At 45.3% G+C, this 17276-nt stretch overlaps 1 protein-coding gene across 1 annotated transcript in view; it reads right to left on the reverse strand.

The window, feature by feature from the left end:
* CIT (citron rho-interacting serine/threonine kinase) overlaps positions 1-17276 on the reverse strand; it is a 196755-nt gene that overhangs the window by 13255 nt on the left and 166224 nt on the right. Inside the window, exons 33-45 of the mRNA XM_023204554.2 lie at positions 15043-15180; positions 14314-14494; positions 14048-14139; positions 13425-13529; positions 13011-13180; positions 11882-11926; positions 11374-11454; positions 11085-11220; positions 9068-9207; positions 5273-5365; positions 2783-2891; positions 2558-2686; positions 1712-1792 (exon numbers count right to left, since the gene is read on the reverse strand). Of these exons, the coding sequence (XP_023060322.1) occupies positions 1712-1792; positions 2558-2686; positions 2783-2891; positions 5273-5365; positions 9068-9207; positions 11085-11220; positions 11374-11454; positions 11882-11926; positions 13011-13180; positions 13425-13529; positions 14048-14139; positions 14314-14494; positions 15043-15180 (1500 nt within the window). The remainder of the gene's footprint in view (positions 1-1711; positions 1793-2557; positions 2687-2782; positions 2892-5272; positions 5366-9067; positions 9208-11084; positions 11221-11373; positions 11455-11881; positions 11927-13010; positions 13181-13424; positions 13530-14047; positions 14140-14313; positions 14495-15042; positions 15181-17276) is intronic.

Genomic DNA, 17276 nt, shown 5'->3' on the forward strand with positions numbered 1-17276 from the left:
ATCACCTGAGATCAGGAGTTCGAGACCAGCCTGGTCAACATGGTAAAACCCTGTCTCTACTAAAAATACAAAAAATTAGCTGGGTGTTGTGGCAGGTGCCTGTAATCCCAGCTCCTTGGGAGGCTGAGGCAGGAGAATCACTTGAACCCGGGAGGCAGAGGTTGCAGTGAGCTGAGATTGCACCATTGCACTCCAGCCTGGGCAACAAGAACGAAAATCCGACTCAAAAAAAAAAAAGACTGGGTTCAGTTTTAAGAAAAGACTGGGTTCACAGATATTTAGACATTGCTGGTCTTCTTAATACTCTATCTCTGTATGACAGTGTCACTGCAACTAGAGCAGACAGGACTGGAAATATTTTCTGCCTTAAAGGGAAAAAGCACTATTATTCCTTATGGCAAAACTTGATATTAGACTTTTTAAGTCATGGGTTCTGGTATGCATGCCCTGGTGCAGTTCCCTGGCCTGGAATCTGGGCTGACCCTGCAGTCTGCTCTAACCAGTAGAGTGTGGTGGAAGTGAGCAGGCTTGCCAGCTTCTGCTTCTGTATTTTTGGAAGAAGCCAGCGTGGAAAGCAACAAGGCCTCCAGCCACCAGCCGCAGCTGAGCACCCACATTATGGCCAGCACTCTTTGTGGGCCATGTTTGTGAGCCTGTCTTGGGCTTTCTAGTTGTCCCAGTGGCCCTGCTGATACCACATGAAGCAGAACTCTCCAGTCAAGCTGCGGAGTCAGGGCCGATGATAAGCTGTTGTCTGAAGTCACTACGCTTTCAGATGGCTTAAGATGCAGCAATAGAGAAACAAAATAGCCTCAAAGGATATTTGGGCCATGACGGCATTTCAGAACATTCACACAGATACATATGTACATATTTGTATGTATGTGTGTGTTTAGTCTTTGATCCAACAGTTCCACTTTTAGGAGCTTATAATCAGGGGGTGCGATCTGACAAGTGCAAAAAGAGTAGTACAAGGATGTTCATCACAGTGTTGTCTACACTTACAAACAAAACAGGCATGGCCTTACTGCTTTGCCTAATTAGAACTGGTTAAGTGAACAGGTGCTCAGCTATGCCATGGGACACTCTGCAGCCTTTGGAAATGACTGAAATAAATCCACAGGGAATTGGGCTCCTTTCTATCATGAGAGCCTAGCAAATATTTCCCAGGGCTGGGGCTGTGGGCTGGTGAATCTGGCGTAGGCAGCTCTTCATCGAGCCTCAGAATCTTTCCATGAACAGTTCTCTGGGTGGCTGTTACACATTGTGCTTGGTATCTAATGGAATTCACACGCACGGTGCTTAGACCAAAAAAAAAAAAAAATTTCCACGTGCAATTGCGGTTGTGTGTGTGTTTTTTTTTGGTTTTTTGAGACGGAGTCTCACTCTGTTGCCAGGCTGGAGTGCAATGGCACAATCTCGGGTCACTGCAACCTCCACCTCCTGGGTTCAAGCAATTCTCCTGCCTCAGCTTCCTGAGTAGCTGGGACTACAGGCACACGCCACCATGCCTGGCTAATTTTTGTATTTTTAGTAGAAATGGCGTTTCACCATGTTGGTCAGGCTGGTCTCAAACTCCTGACCTCATGATCCACCCACCTCAGCCTCCCAAAGTGTTGGGATTACAGGCGTGAGCCACCGCACCCGGCTGCAATTCTTTTCCAGGACACCAGCTGCTAAAAGAGAAGCCCCCACACTAAGCCTCACATACCAAAGGCCAAAGGTAAGCGACTCCACTTGAGGTCGTCTGTGCGGCTACGTCTTCCGTAAGAATCCACGAACACTCCAAACTCTGGAAGGTGTCAAGAGCATGCGGGCATTAGCACAGCCAAGGGCAGGGGCATCAGTGACACACATGGTGATGGAAGAACGAGAAGCAGAGCCCAGGGACCCCTGACCAGATAGGACTGACGGTGAAAACCAGGGGCCCTCTGCTGAGCAGCTCTCAGCTTCATTAAAAATGAGGGACTTTTAAAATTTAATTTATTTTAATTTATTAAATTTTATTAAAGAAAGAGAACTCAAGTGAAAAGAAGGAAAGGAATAAGAGGAGGAGAGGGAAGAGAAACAGACAGAGAGAGGGGGGAATGAAGCGATCAGGAGGAAGGACAGACAGGGAAAGACGGAAAGACTCAGGAAAGAAGGGAAGGTGGAGGCGGAGGTGAAGGGACGTGGAGGGGGAGGAGAGGACCCAAGAAAGAAAGAAAAGAAAGAAGTAAACAAAGAAAAAGACAAATGGAAGGATGGGAGGGGAGGGGAGGGGGTATGAAATGAGGACAGAGGAAGAGAAAGGAAAGGGAGAGAAAGAAAGAGCAAGGGATGGACGAGGAAAAAACTGCCTGCTCTTTGGAGAGAATGTGATAAGAGTTAGACCACGCTAGTATCTGGTGGTGGAGAGGAGACTCCCCAAGGGGACCTGGTGGTTCTGCAAGGACAGTCTCTGTACCCCCAGTCAAACCTATCCTGCCCCAGAGCTCCACATACCCTCCTCCAACCCCTCATGGGTCCCTAGTGTCCATGAGGACCCAAAAGGGCAGCGGGCGCAGCCACGACTCACCGTGGAAACACAGCAAGTACTCCTCTCGCTGCCCTGCACTGTTCACCTGCACGATCGAGACAGGGAAGCTGTTGGAAGAGGCGGCAAACACAGCAGGTGCCAAGGAATGGTCATTCTTATCCAGGAATTCTGTAAAGGCAGGCGAGAAGCAGGCTTCAGGAATGAGTTCTGAGTCTCAGTGCGGCCTGAGCCATGGGTGGGTGGGAAAGAGAAGGCGGGCCCTACCCTCCAGCGTGTACTGCTTCATGTCGATTTCGTAGAATTTATTGGTTCCAATGAGGATACTGTAATTGGTGAAGTGGATACAGCTGCAAGGCTCTGAGGTCTCTATCTCCTGAGACATGAGAGTAGAAGAGAAGGATGTGAGAGGTAACACAGGGCAGCCAACGTCCACAGCTGTTCTGCTTCTGCCTACAGCATCTAGCCAAGCCCTGGAGAACATTGTCACCAAGCTTGTTCACGTTGTCATAGAAAGTCATTCATCTTTTTTTTTTTTTTTTTTTTGGAGACAAGGTCTCGCTCTGTCGCCTAGGTTAGAGTGCAGTGGTGCGATCATAGCTCACTGCAGCCTCAAACTCCTGGGCTCAAGCAATCCTCCCACCTCAGCCTCCCAAAGCATTAGAATTACAAGCGTGAGCCACTGCACACGCCCCATTCACCTTTCATGCCTCTCAGGGGATCCATTTGTTATCTCTTCTTATTGTTCCACCATTTGCAACCCAAAACCAAGAAAATAAGGTCAAACTGCAGCCAGAAAAAGGCAGGGTAAGGAACACCATTCCAGGCTGGGCACAGTGGCTCACACCTGTAATCCCAGCACTTTGGGAGGCTGAGGCGGGTGGATCACCTAAGGTCAGGAGTTTGAGACCAGTGTGGCCAACATGGTGAAACTCTGTCTCTACTAAAAATACAAAAAATTAGCCAGGTGTGGTGGTGCACGACTGTGATCCCAGCTACTCAGGAGGCCGAGGCAGGAGAATCACTCAAACCTGGGAGGCAGAGGATGCAGTGGGCTGAGATCGTGCCATTGCCCTACAGCCTGGGTGACAAGAGCAAAACCCCGTTTCAAAAAAATAAAAATAAAAATAAAAAAGAAAAGAAAGAAACAGCATTCCAATGAAGAGACAGAACTTGAACAATACAACATTCTTATCAGAAGGAAAAAAAGACAGGAAAAATACACCAACTATTAACAGTGGTGGTCAACAGCAATAGTTTGGGTTTCCATCTTTTTGCTAGCTTCTAAGTTTCTAGTTCAAACCTATATTACCTATGCAGTCATCATCATGATCATCATTATTGTCATCTTAATTATCTGCTTCCTGATTATTTTTAGTTGTTTTTAGGCCAATCCTAATGTCATCAAAAAACTAGACATACCTATTCAAAACATGTGGCCGGGAATCATAAAGTAGCAATGATTTCTCAGAATTTAGTGAGCATTATCATCATCACTGAGTATTTCTTGGTCACCTACTAATTATGGGAAAACTTTGAGGAAGCATGATATAGTGAAATTGTAGAAAAACAAAATCAAATGTCAGTTTTGGTCTCAACTTTGTAACTGAGGATCTTCTGCCAGCTTCAGTTGTCTTCCCTGAAAACTGGGAATAACTATCCCTGCTTTTCCGAACTGTGGGGAAAGATGCTTGTAAAACAGCTGTTCAGTCCCTGATAGGGTAGGCACTCAACAAACACACAAACTAAACTAACACCACCCTGCCCAGAACGGAACAGTTTCTCTAACAGGTAAAGACCCTTATATATTATTCACCCTTCATTTCCTTTTTTTTTTTTTGAGATGGAGTCTTGCTCTGTTGCCCAGGCTGGAGTGCAGTGGCACAATCTCGGTTCACTGCAACTTTCACCTCCCAGTTCATGCAATTCTCCTGCCTCTGCCTCCCAAGTAGCTGGGATAACAAGCACCCGCCACCATGCCCAGCTAATTTTTGTATTTTGAGTAAAGATGGAGTTTCACCATGTTGGCCAGGCTGGTCTCAAACTCCTAACCTCAAGTGATCCGCCCTCCTTGGCCTCCCAAAGTGCTAGGATTACAGGTGTAAGCCACCGTGCCCGGCCTCATTTCATTTTTGAAACTAATCATGAAAGCACCAGAAATATATCAGGCTTAGAAGCAGTGGGACACTCATAGGTAGGGACATCAAACAGCATTCTCCAGAAGCCAGGCAGATTTAAGGATCTAACACACATCTCGTCCACACTGCAGTCATCATCACAACTCACTCTGCTCCGAGGAGAAGCAGCTCCCTAATTATACACCAAAATAGTACTAGCACTGGTTAGTCCAGAAGGTTATATTAATAGAAACTTCTAGAATTTGAGAAAGATTCTGAAAGGTGCTACCTGGGACTGCTAGCGTCTTGGAAAGTGCCCCCTTTTTTTTCCCCACTGTTTTTTCCTATCAGTCAACTTTCTGTTCTAACAAAAGGCTGAATTCACCGCGCTCAATGCAGAGGCAGTTCGCAAATGGGAGGAGAAAAGCAAGGAGGGAAACCGCAGCTACTAGTGGCCCTGGAGGATCCTCCACAAAGGAAGGATCTCGCTCATGATAGAGGTCACCCCAGGCTGAAGGCCTGCAGGGTGGAAAGGACCCGGTACAGGCTGTGTCCCAAGACAGTGCACTTTCCACACTGGCTCGCTGAGAGAGCAGGACTGGCTTTCCCACGTTCAACCAAGGTAAGGCCCGGGACTTACTTTCCGAATGCAGTATTTGCTGAGGTTTTCGTTGTAGCGGAGAATGACGACTTTGCTGGGCATGGCTGCACAGATGCAGAGCCCGTTCTCAATCTGAAAAGCAACCAAGAAAAAGAAAAAGACTGTCACCAGTGTGATACCAGCTGTGGGGCAAAACTAGGAAAAGCTCTCAAGCTCGGTGCTATTGATGATTCAGACCAGATCATTCTGTGTGGTGGGGGGAGGGCTGTCCTGCGCATTGCAGGATATGAGCAGTATCCCTGGCCTTGATCCACTAGATGCCCACGGCACTTCTATCTGTGACAATCAAAAACATCTCGAGCCATTACCAAATGTCCCCTGGTAAGGCAGAATTACCCCTGGTCGAGAACCAAGGCTTTTACCTGGGATCCAGAGAAGGCCTCAGGGAAGCACCTGACACCACACACCTTTCCCACCCATGTGCCTTCTGCTGGAGACCGAATCTTTGGACAAACTTACCTTGTGGGGATGGGGAGGAGACAGAATGAGAGAGGGGAGAGGTGCTAAACGAATTTAGAGAAAATTTATTTTTTTTGAGACGGAGTCTCACTCTGTCACCCAGGCTGGAGTGCAGTGGTGTGATCTCAGCTCACTGCAGCCTCCACCTCCCGGCTTCAAGCGATTCTGCCACCTCAGCCTGCTAAGTAGCTGGGACTATAGGCGCGCACCACCGTGCCTGGCTGATTTTTGTATTTTTAGTACAGATGGGGTTTCGCCATGTTGGCCAGGCTGGTCTCGAACTCCTGGTCTCAAATGATCCACTTGCCTCAGCCTCCCAAAGTGCTGGGATTACAAGTGTGATCCACCACACCCCGCCCGAATTTAGAGAAAATTTCAATCCAAAGGGAAAAGTTCTTAGCTAAGAACTCATACATGTGCAGAGTTCTACATCAAAACTCTCTTTTTCTAGAACAGCTGAAACCCTTTTACTTCTCCTGCTACAACCAGAAGTTTATCATTCACCAAATGAGGCTGACTGCTCAAATCAGTCCTGGCATGAAGGTCAGCAGCTGGTACAGTGGGTGAATGAAGATGGGCCGGGATAAGGGAGGAATACACAGGAAAAGGGAAATTGTTAGCAATGTTCTATTTCTTGGACTGGGTAGTGAGTGTGTGGATGCTTATGACATTATTAGGCTTTATGGTTTACATATATGTTCCATACATTTTTTGAACAGTTCAGATATTAGAATGAAAATAATTTCTAATTTAAAAAACAAATTTTTATTAGCTGGGCATGGTGGCGCACACCTGTAATCCCAGTTACTTGGGAGGCTGAGGCAGGAGAATCACTTGAACCCGGGAGGCAGAGGTTGCAGTGAGCCAAGATCACACCACTGCACTCCAGCCTGGGCGACAGAGTGAGACTCTGTCTCAAAAAAAAAACAACAACAACAACAACAACAACAAATTTTTGGCCAGGTGCAGTGGCTCATGCCTATAATCCCAACACTTTGGGAGACCGCGGCGGGTGGATCACTTGAGGCCAGGAGTTCAAGACTAGCCTGGCCAACATGGTGAAACCCCATCTCTACTAAAAATACAAAAATTGGCCTGCCATGATGGTGCACACCTGTAGTCCCAGCTACTTGGGAGGCTGAGGGGGGAGAATTGCTTAAAGCCAGGAGGTGGAGGCTACAGTGAGCCGAGATCGCACCGCTGTGCTCCAGCCTGGGTAACAGAGCAAGACTCTGTGTCAAAAAAAAAAAAAAAAAAAAAAAAGTTGATCCAGCAACTGAATGAACAAATGTGCAGTGTGCTGTCTTCTGAGGGGCAAAACGCAATGGTTTTCAACAGCAGAATGCCAGTAGCCTCAGGGGGTCTATAAACACCTGATTCAAACTTCATTAAAGTTATACATGTACCGCAAATACTCTTTTTTATTATTTTCTACTTAGTTCAGGTGCACATGTGTAGGATTGTTGTATCAATAAACTCATGGCATGGGGGTTTGTTGTACAGGTTATTTCATCACTCACGTATTAAGCCTGGTATCCATTAGCTATTCTTCCCGATCCCCTCCCTCATCCCACCCTCCACCCTCTGAGGGGCCCCAGTGTGTTTTGTGACCTTCTATATGTCCATGTGTTCTCATCATTCATCTCCCACTTATATGTGAAAACATGCGGTATTTGATCTTCTGTTCCTGTTTTAGTTTGCTAAGGATAATGGCCTACAGCTCCATCTATGTTCCTGCAAAGGACATGATCTCATTCTTTTTTATGGCTGCATAGTATTCCATGGTATATATGTACCACGTTTTCTTTATCCGTTCTATCACTGATGAGCATTTAGGTTGATTCCCTGTCTTTACTATTATGAGTAGGCTGCAATCAACATACGCATGCATGTGACTTTATAACAGAATGATTTATATTCCTTTGGGTATATACCCAGTAATGGGATTGATGGGTTGAAAGGTATTTCTGTTTTTAGGTTTTTGAGGAATCACCACACTGTCTTCCACAGTGGTTGAACTAATTTACACTCCCACCAACAGCGTATAAGTGTTACTTTTTCTCCACAACCTCACCAGCATCTGTTATTTTTTGACTTTTTGATTAAAGAAGCAAACAAAGGTATTTTATGTGCCACTTTTCAATATGCCAGAAGCTACAAATGAATTAACTTGAGTTCTCATGAACCGATTATTAGGTAAATGTCATAAATTTTAAATTTTTGAATTTCTAGCAATGAAACATACTTTCATTGAGTTCAGACATAGAGATCCATGTTAGTTTTTTTTACGGTTCATCTCTCTGTCACTCACAGACACAGCAGACACACACACGCACATGCACACACACTTATTTTTAAATTATGGATCATCCTTCTAGTTTTGTTAATTTTATTCCCATTTTGCTCTCATTCATTTTAGATTCAAAACTTGTACAAATTTCATGGCTACACAAATTATTTCACATGCCTAAAGAAGGCTAAAGAAATTTAACCTAGTTTGAGGATGTACAATTGTGAACGTTGTCAAAATCAAAATGGAGTCACCAATGTCAAGAAAACACCCTGACGTTAGAGCAGGAGGAGGCCATGAAGAGAGGGTTCTCACACTTGTATACCTGATAAAAAAGAGACTCGACAAAAACCACAAAGGCCATTGCAATCTTTTTTTCTTTTCCCCTGCCGCCAGGCTGGAGTACAGTTGTATGCTCTCGGCTCACTACAACCTCCACCTCCTGGGTTCAAGTCATTCTCCTCCCATAGCCTCCCGAGTAGCTGGGATTACAGGCACGTGCCACCATGCCTGGCTAATTTTTGTATTTTTAGTAGAGACTGGGTTTCACCATGTTGGCCAGGATGGTCTTGAACTCCTGACCTCAAGTGATCCGCCCGCCTCAGCCTCCCAAAGTGCTAGGATTACAAGCATGAGCCACTGCGCCCCGCCAGGCCACTGCAATCTTACACAAAAAATACTTCTGCAAGGACATCTGTCCAGTGACTACCTGTCCAACCTCAGACAAGCATCAGTCTTGTTATTAATCTTTGGAGCCAAGGATAATTATTTCAAAAAGATTATGGAATCCTCACTTACAAATCTCTGTCTTCCTTTATCTCCCTAGATACCCACATAGTTTACAATGGCACGTGTATTCCCATTGCAAAGCCCTGTTCCCAAATCAATCTCTTTTCTTTTAGAGAGCCCCTCTCTGTTTGTTAAGTTGACACTATCCTGAAGATCAAATCAATGAGCTCTGTGGAAAGAGAGGTAGTGCCAATTTCCAGAACATTCTACCAGCTGAGACTCTGAGGGGAGCTTACCTTGCCAGCCCCAAACAAGTGGCAGCCCTTGACAGCTTCAAAAATGTTGGGTGAGATGTCGGGCTGGGCAGGCAGGTGGGACTGCGCCAGGGACTGTTTTACTTTCTTCACATCCACAAGACACAGTGCCCGCTCTTCTCCTGAACGGGAAAAGGAACAACCTCTCGTCAGCATGAAGCTGTTAAGTAAAGGTACGGGATGGTGGTTCTAGTTCTAGTCACAAGTAATAGTCACAAGAGGCCACACAGATGATCTGAGTTTTCCACAAATCCCTATAAACACATTTTAGGTCCATGATTTATTTATTTATTTATTTTTAATTTTTGAGACAGAGTCTTGCTCTGTTGCCCACACTGGAGTGCAATGGTGCGATCTCGGCTCACTACAACCTGTGCCTCCCGGGTTCAAGCGATTCTCCTGCCTCAGCCTCCTGAGTAGCTGGGATTATAGGCGCATGCCACCACACCGGGCTAATTTTTTTTTTTTTTTTTTTTTGTATTTTTAGTAGAGATGGGGTTTCACCACATTGGTCAGGCTGGTCTCGAACTCTTGACCTTGTAATCCACCTGCCTCAGCCTCCCAAAGTGCTGGGATTACAGGTGTGAGCCACCGTGCCTGGCCCAGGTCCATGATTTAAATCTAAGACAAAAACATTTGGCCTTTTAGTCAAGATTCTGAAGAGGGTGGAATTCTGCAGACATAAAATTGGAGAATGTGAACTGTACTTTCAAATATGCTCCCCAGCAAAGTAAAGAAAGAATGTGTGAGGGAGGAATGAGGGAGCATTCTATGAAAAAACAGGCTTAGACTATCCAAATTTGTGGATGTCAGGAGAGACAAAAGGCTGAGGAACTGTTCCAGATTAAAGGAGACTAGAGAGGCATGATTAAATGCAATGCAAATTCTGGCACATTATAGAAGCCACGAGTAAAATCCAACTATGGGCAGCACAGTGGATACGTGTATTATAGTAAGGGTAAATTTCCTAAATGCAAAAATTATAGTATGTGAAACTATTCTATATGATACTCTACATGTGGATACATGTCATTATACATTTTTCAAAACCAACAGAACGTATACCACCAAGAGAGAACTCTAATGTAAACCATAGGCTTGGGGTGACAACAATGTGTCAGTGTCAACGTGTCAATGTCGGTTCACTGACTGTAACAAACGTGTCACTCTGGTGGGGGATGTTGGTACTGGGGGAGGCTATGCATGTACGAGAATGGGGGTATATGGGAACTCTCTGTACCTTTCAATTTTGCTGTGAATCTAAAACTTCTCTAAAGAATAAAATAAGGAAGAGAGGGAGGAAAAAGAGCTGAGATTAAGAAAGGCCAGTTCTTAACCACAGTATGTCAGTCCCTGGATCCAGCCATGCCTGAAACAAGACCTAACTGTTGATGTTTTAAACACTGAATCGATATATTATTGTTTTCCCCCTTTAAAAATAATGTCAGTAACACAGACAGAGAGAAATAAATTGTGCCCTGGTTATGTGACAGAATGCCTTCAATCCTTACGTTGATATACTGAAGAACTTGGCGTCATACCTGCAACTAACTCTCAAATGGTTCAGGAAAGTATGTGTGTGTATGTTAAGAAGAGAGGGAAAAAATTATGACAAAATATTAGCAAATGATGACTCAAAAGAGATCACAGAGTAACAGAGCAAGCAAGCTCTCAGAAGGTCATGACCCACAGTGGTTTTCTTGCAATCAGGACAAAGGGTTTGGCTTTAGTGAGTCTTTGAGGCTTAGAACTCTTCACTTGGCCTAACAGTGGGATGTTCTTTGGGAATGTCAGACTGTGCTAAACTGGATACTGGAAGGGAATTAAATCTGGACAGAGGGGGTCCATTAACTGAGGCTTGGGCATCTATAGGGACACAGAGATAAGAGCTACAACGGCTCGCGTCTACTATTTTGTGTTTTATGAGCATGAAACGTGGCTTCAACACACTGGCTTCCTTGAAAGTAAAGAAAAAGCACCATTGTCCTTGGCCTCACACCTGCTATCATGAGTAGCTTCTCCAGGTCCTTGATAATATAAATTTGGAAGACTGCTCCAATTCCTGGGACGTGCGTTAGGGAGTTTTTCAAGACATTCAGGGCGTAGAGCCCTTCCTCGGTGCCCACCAACACCACCTGCAAGGGCAGAAGTCCGAAGGCAGAACATAAGCATGGTCACGTCACCAGAACAATCTCTAGTAAGAGCAACAAGGCCTCCACAGCCTTTTCTTTCTTGATGGCGTGTGACTGTAACCAGACACCAGCTGGCCATGCCCACACAAGCATTACCTGGTCACTGAAGGGCAGTGTGCAGTTCATGTCTAGACGGTCATCACCTTCCAGTTTCAGCAGGGAGTTTCCAAGCAATTTCTTTTCATAGGTGAAAGAAAAGAAAAAAAGAAGACGTCGTGAGGCTGATCTGTTTATGACCAAGCCATCCAGAGAGACCAAGAGAAGGTTAAGGCCCAGTCATTCCTGGAAATGCTCAGAAACACACATATGCTCTTAGCTCACCCCGTATTTTGATCTGAGCTCCAATGCAAAATGTGAGTGCTATTGTTATCTCTGGGGCAGTTGTTAATTAGCATCTGAGTTATAACTTGGCTGGGATGCAGAAATAAGGGAGTGTAGTAGACATGGAAAGCTATTCTGTGATAAGAAATAAGCTGAAGCTAAGGAGATTTCACCTGTGCAGGGTTAATAAGACACATGAAAGACTCCTTCCCCCATAAGGCTGCAGCAGAAGTGCAAAGGCACAGTGTTAGCAGTGAGCCAGCACGCCTCTGCATCTCTTTACCTGAACCCAGGCAGGCAGAAGCTCGTAAGAAACACAGTCTCGGGCCTATTGTACACATATTAACAAGGATTTCAGTAAAAGGCTCACGTGTGTAACAACAAACAAGTCATCCAAACAGGTCTAACCACTGAGTGAAGTTCTTTTCAGGAGGCTCGTGGTTAAGAATCCTCCAACTGCTAACACATAAAGTGTTTATTAGGAGTGAAGAGTCTGAAAAGAGCTGTTTGGTCTTCACTGGAGCAAACGCCAATGAGCAATGAGCACTGTTTGTATCCTGGAACATTCTAGGTGGGGTGATGCCAATCACAGCACACCTACGTTTCTAACAGTTTAAGGATAAGTAGGACTCCAAACCTGCCTACGGAAGAGCAAATACTGCAAAAACAACTGAGATGCTTATGAAAAGCCTTCCTGGAGGGGATGCAGCTGCCAGCAGCCTATTGTGCTGCTTCGTGGCCAAAGTGTTTCTAACTCAAGTCTTCAAACCAGACAAACTCATTTGAGTAAACAGGAGAGAGGATTTCCTTATAAGTACACTTGCTGTTGCATCGCCACAACCAAGGTCTACAATGCCACCAGAGCAGGCTACCGATGCCAATTCCCCCATTCTTTTTCCTTTGTTTTGTTTTCACAGTCCATGTCTCACTCTGTTGCCCAGGCTGGAGTACAGTGGCACAATCATAGCTCACTGCAGCCTCAAACTCCTGGGCGATCCTCTGGCCTCAGCCTCCCTACTAGTTGGAACTACAGGTGCATGTCACCACACCTGGTTTTCTTTCTTTCTTTTTATAAGAGATGGGATCTTGCTATCTTGCCCAGTCTGGTTTCAAACTCCTGGACTCAGGTGATCCTCCCGCCTTGGCCTCCTGGGTCACTGGGACCACAGGCATGAGCCACCGCATCCCTGATTCCCACATTCTAAATGGCTCATGATGCCACACAAGCTACCTTGGCACTTGTGCCTTCTTCACCACCAGACTCCTGGCCATGACACAGTCTAGAGCCATCAGCCCTCAGAGAGGGAGCCCAAGGAGAATCAAGATGGCCAATGGGATTCTCATTGTTAACAGCAGTTACCAAGTCAGCCCCCTTTACAAAGACAACCTCCAGGGCCCGTTTTCATACTCACAGCATCAGCTTCTGCTTTTTCCCTAGAAACTCTCCCACCTGCGACAACTGATTCTAAGGCGGTGACCCAGCGCTGTTTGTCAGGGAAGCTGGGAGCTAGCAAGTAGAGGGTTCTCCCGGGCCAGCAGGTGGTGTGCGGGTGAGATTCCATCTTCAGTATGTATGGGACATCTAGGAGATTTCACAGAGAGCACAGGATTGGGTGTGGATTTCCCCCCGTTCCCACTGGGAGGGACGGCTCTGAGAGATCAAAGTTCCCACCAAACCACGCAAATCCCAGTTACCACCAAGGCGGGGAGCGGAGGAAGATGGGCCTCCTTTGCAGAGCCAATCTTCCCTGTACCACCCCTCTGTCCCTGCTGATTGGCCAAGCCCGGCCCACCTCCAGGGCGGGGCTCCTCCGGCTCCTCCTCACCTGCTTTGGCTGTATTTGCGAGTTCGGAAGCACCAACGGCACCATGAATAGATACATCCCCGTCGGGAAGGCACAGCTCAAATTCTTCCACAGGCCTCTGTCCAGCTTGGTGCAAAGAGGAAGGGCAGAAAGAAAAACAAAAGAACAGGAACAAGAACAAGGGGAGAAGAGAGGAGAAGAGAGAGCAAGAGAGACAGCAAGGGAGAGAGAGACAGGGTACGTGTGTAAAGAGAGGCGCACGAGAACAAGGAAGGGACAGAGGTGTGCAGAGAAGGCAGAGAGGGAAGATAAAAAAAAAATAAAGTGTGTCAGATGAGTAGCACAGTCAAATTTCTGATGACGATGCGGATTTATGGGTTAGTTGACTGAGGCAGAAGTTCTCGGAAGGTGTATTAGCAGGTGGAATCTTCAGGGCAGCACCCTGCGGGTTCTTCAGGGGGGAGACCTATAGATGTGAGTATCGCACCAATAACCTTTAGAGAAGTCATTTAGTTTGTAAGTTTCAAAAATGGAAAAGCGTAGAAGGCTTGCAAGGCAGTCCAAAAACCAAAGCCTTCGCGCCAGCACTGGGGAGACCTGGGTTAGCCACGTGCAATGACCTTCCCCCTGAATTATTAATTTACCTTCTCTGGCTTCATTGTCATAAATGAGGACTTTTGATCCCTCCAGGACAATGTACTTCCTGTCCCAGCCTTGCTGTCCTCGTTTGTTATTCCTGGGGAAAGCAAGATGGAAAAGAAAAATGTCTGAACTCAGAAGAATCATCGGGCTGGGGGATGGGATGAGGGGGTGGCAGAATTCCTAGAAAAGACACTTCCCTAGAAAACATCAGGGACAGGAGTGGCTTGTGCCAGCACCTGCTCCAGCCCAAGCCACCCTGCCACGGTACCTGGGCACCTTCATCCACCCTTCCAGGTGCAAGCTGCTGCTGGGCTCCTTGGTCTGGAGACCCGGGGAGTTCATTTTGTCGCGGCAGAAGGCCTCAGTGAAGTGTGTGGCGTATTCGGCAGGCAGGCCGCAGGTGGCTGGCAAGCACGTGGAGCACTTGGGGTGACACATCACCTGACATTCTAGGGAAGAACAGTGAGCAACGTGAGGGCATGCTCAGCTGACCCCGGACCCTTCCCTTCCTCTGCCAGCCAACCCCCTGGGCTTCTCCACCCCATCCAGGCCCAGAGAATCTGGCCCTGACTTGCAGGTAGTCTCCTGAGCTTCCCCTGGTGCCAGGCCCCTGCAGAAAGGGGAAACAAAAGTGCCAAGTGCTCTTGATCCAGTTTTCCAGGCTTCAATCCAGGCCGCCCACAAACAGGTGTGTAAAGAACATACTTGCATGTTTCAGTTGGAGCCAGCGGAAAGGTAGGGAGAGACCAGCCTGACAAAAAGGGGCTGGAAATTAGCAAAGCCTAAGGCACTTTGAGCAGCAGGTTGGAGTCATGAGCTGCAGACATATATAAACTCGCAGCTTCAAAAGGGGGAAATAGCATCCTCCCACTGAAATAAGAAGCTCGAAAATGAATGCACTACATGATGAGTTAGAAAAAAATCACCTCCACCTGATAGACTTTTTTAGCTGGAGACACACAGGTGCCCAGCACAGATGCACAACTGCTGATCTTACCGAGACATTTGGATGCTTGGCGTCCAAAGTGCACGGTATCCAGACACACAGCACACTTTGTGGCTCGCATGTTCAGTCCTATGTTGAATCGGTGAGGAATATTGTGGTGCATGCGTTCCTTAAGACGCCGACTAAATTCTGGAGGAAAATGTTTTAAAAAATCATTAGAGTACTGCAAACGATCCCATCAGGAAAGTGAAAAGACAACCCACAGAAAGGGAAAAAATACTTGCAAATCAAATCTCTGATAAGGGCCTCATATCTAGAATATATAAAGAACTCTTACAACTCAATAATAAAAAGACAACCCAATTTTTAAATGGGCCAAGAATTTAAATAGACACCTCCCCAAAGAGGATAAATGGCCAACAAGCACATGAAAAGATGCTCAACATTATTAGTCATTAGAGAGATGCAAATCAAAACCCCAAGCAGACACCACGTCACAACCACTAGGATGTCTACAGTCTAAAAAAAGGAAGGTAAGTGTTGATGAGGATGTGGAGAAACTGGAACCCTCGCACATTCCTGGTGGAAGTCAGTCTGGTAGTTCCGTAAAAGGTTAAACATAGTTACCCCAGGAACCAGCAGTTCCACTCCTAGCTATATACCCAAGGGGACTGAAAACATATGTACCCACAAAAATCTGTACATAAGTTGTTCACAGCAGCATAATTTATGACAGCTAAAAAGTGGAAACAACCCAAATGTCCATCAAGGGTGATATGGTTTGGCTGTGTCCCCACCCAAATCTCATCTTGAACTGCAGCTGCCATAATTCCCATGTGTCGGGAGGGACCTGGTGGGAGATAGCAGAATCATGCAGGCAGTTTCCCCCACACCGTTCTTGTGGTAATGAATAAGTCTCATGAGATCTGATGGTTTTATAAGGGGAAACCCCTCTCGCTTGGTTCTTATTCTCTTTTGCCACTGCCATATGAGACGTGCCTTTTGCCTTCCACCATGATTGTGAGGCCTCCCCAGCCACATGGAACTGTGAGTCTATTACACCTCTTTTTCTGTATAAATTACACAGTCTCGGGTATGTCTTTATCAGCATTGTGAAAATGGACTAATGAAAACAGATTAATGGATAATCAAATGTGCCATCTACACAATGGAATATTATTCAGTCATGAAAGGAATGAAGTTCTGATACATGCTACAACATGGGTGAACCTTGAAAACATTACATTCCATGAAAGAAGCCAGACACAAAAGGTCACATGCAGTATGATTCATCTATATGAAATGTCTAAGAGAGCAGATCGACAGAGACAGAAAGTAGATTGGTGGTTGCCAAGAGGAACATTAGTGGAAGGAGAATGGGGGGACCGATAATGTGTATGGAGTATTTTTTGGGTGGGGGGGGTGCCAAAATTGTTCAAAAGTTGGAATGTGATGAGGGTTACACAACCCTATAAACTTACTGAAAAAGACTGAATTGTACATTTTTAATGAATGAACTGTATGGTATGCAAATTACATCTCAATAAAACCATTAAAACCATTAGAACAGGTTAGTGACAGATTTTGAAACTATTAACACTAACAGATGCATCTAGATTTATAAGACTCAACTTAAAATCTCCATTATCCATTTATTAGGAATCAGGCTTTGTTTAAGAACATGTTACTGGTAGGAGATTGACTGCCTATATAATGGTGTAGATGTCTGTGGGCATAAAGAAACATTAGCTTTTAAATCAATTGTTTGTAAATATTTTAGTTGTGAAAGCTTTGTTTTCCAGATGAAATCATATATCTAGAGCTTTTCAGAATCCAGTTTAAAAATCACTATTATGAATTACAGGATTTCTAATTATCAAATATATTAAACAACTGAAGAATTCTTTTATGTCAAGTTTTTCCATGAGTAAATTCCTTTTGTTCAAAATACAACTTTTATGAATATAAGAATTTATGGATGAAATGTAAATATAAGAACAGATTCTTACATTTTACTCCAGACTGTTAAAATTAAGAAGATAAGCTGGGTGCAGTGGCTCATGCCTGTAATCCCAGCACTTAGGAAGGCAGAGGCGGGAGGACTGCTTGAGCCCAGGAGTTCAAGACCAGCCTGGGCAACATAGCGAGACCCTGTTCTCCACAAAGAGGAAAAAAATTTAACAAGATTGATTTTTTTTCCATGTGATAGGCACCCTCTCAACAGTGACCTAACTAATTAGAAGCAACTTTCTTTTTTTTTTTTTTTTTTTTTTTTTTTTTTTTTT

Source organism: Piliocolobus tephrosceles, chromosome 10 (assembly GCF_002776525.5).
Source record: "Piliocolobus tephrosceles isolate RC106 chromosome 10, ASM277652v3, whole genome shotgun sequence".
NCBI classification, from domain to species: Eukaryota; Metazoa; Chordata; class Mammalia; order Primates; family Cercopithecidae; genus Piliocolobus; species Piliocolobus tephrosceles.